The sequence below is a fragment of the Amblyomma mixtum genome, chromosome 5, assembly GCF_055824585.1.
Source record: "Amblyomma mixtum isolate Tamu chromosome 5, ASM5582458v1, whole genome shotgun sequence".
Lineage (NCBI taxonomy): Eukaryota > Metazoa > Arthropoda > Arachnida > Ixodida > Ixodidae > Amblyomma > Amblyomma mixtum.
Genome location: NC_143016.1, coordinates 176,485,398 through 176,486,088, shown reverse-complemented (window position 1 = coordinate 176,486,088; position 691 = coordinate 176,485,398). Strand labels below are relative to the sequence as shown.

The 691-nt window shown below is 50.8% G+C and overlaps 1 protein-coding gene across 1 annotated transcript; it reads right to left on the bottom strand.

Annotated features, from left to right (window-relative positions):
- Positions 1-215: 215 nt before the first annotated feature.
- On the bottom strand, positions 216-461 carry LOC149344792 (uncharacterized). The gene has a single exon (XM_089542668.1). It carries the CDS (start codon positions 459-461, stop codon positions 216-218), a length of 246 nt encoding a protein of 81 aa, XP_089398794.1.
- Between the last annotated feature and the right edge of the window lie 230 nt (positions 462-691).

The window sequence follows — 691 nt, the reverse complement described above, 5'->3', positions numbered from 1 at the left end:
GGAAGCTGCACAGCTTCTCTTAGCTACAGTACGACCGTGCTTGAGTGGATTTTAATGCAGAGTTGCTCCCTTATTTCGCGGTTGTTGAATATGTACGTTCAAGGACATACGTAATCAATTGTAATGTAAAATATGCTCCATTCGCATTTCCTTCACAATAGTAGGACTCACCTTCTGTCGACGACTGAAAGTGCACGCTCCCTTTCGCCATGCTTTCAGCTCAGGATGACTTGAATACCATCGGCGAGGCTTCTGCCGTGCATCATGTTCTCCGAGCAGACGTAGGGCATGCGCACACCCCTGTGGAGGGCATCGACGATCTGCTTGAGCGCCGGCAAGCACGGCACGAAGGCAAGCAGGGCAATGTACCAGAAGGCACACATGAAGGCCACCCAGTAGGCCAGGTAGAGGAGCACGGCAAGCCAGAAGAGGCTCCAGACGGCCGACACCAGCTTGCTCATGTCATCCCCTGTCGCAGTGGTCGAGGGCATCTCTGCCAACGAAAGTAAAGGCGAGGAACTTCATGCCTCCTGCATCCAACTCAATGCCAAGCTGCATATTGTGCTGCTTCTTAACCAATGATTGCTTAATTCGTCACGCACTAGAAAGTCATTCGCGCACTACAGTGAAATTTCTGCTGCTCTAATGCTGAACGATGTTGCAGTGTCGCGCAGTAAACATATCGTAAAAA

What these genes read in the sequence shown, in the direction of transcription:
- LOC149344792 (XM_089542668.1), bottom strand. Translation starts at nt 461, where the DNA reads ATGAGCAAGCTGGTGTCGGCCGTCTGGAGCCTCTTCTGGCTTGCCGTG.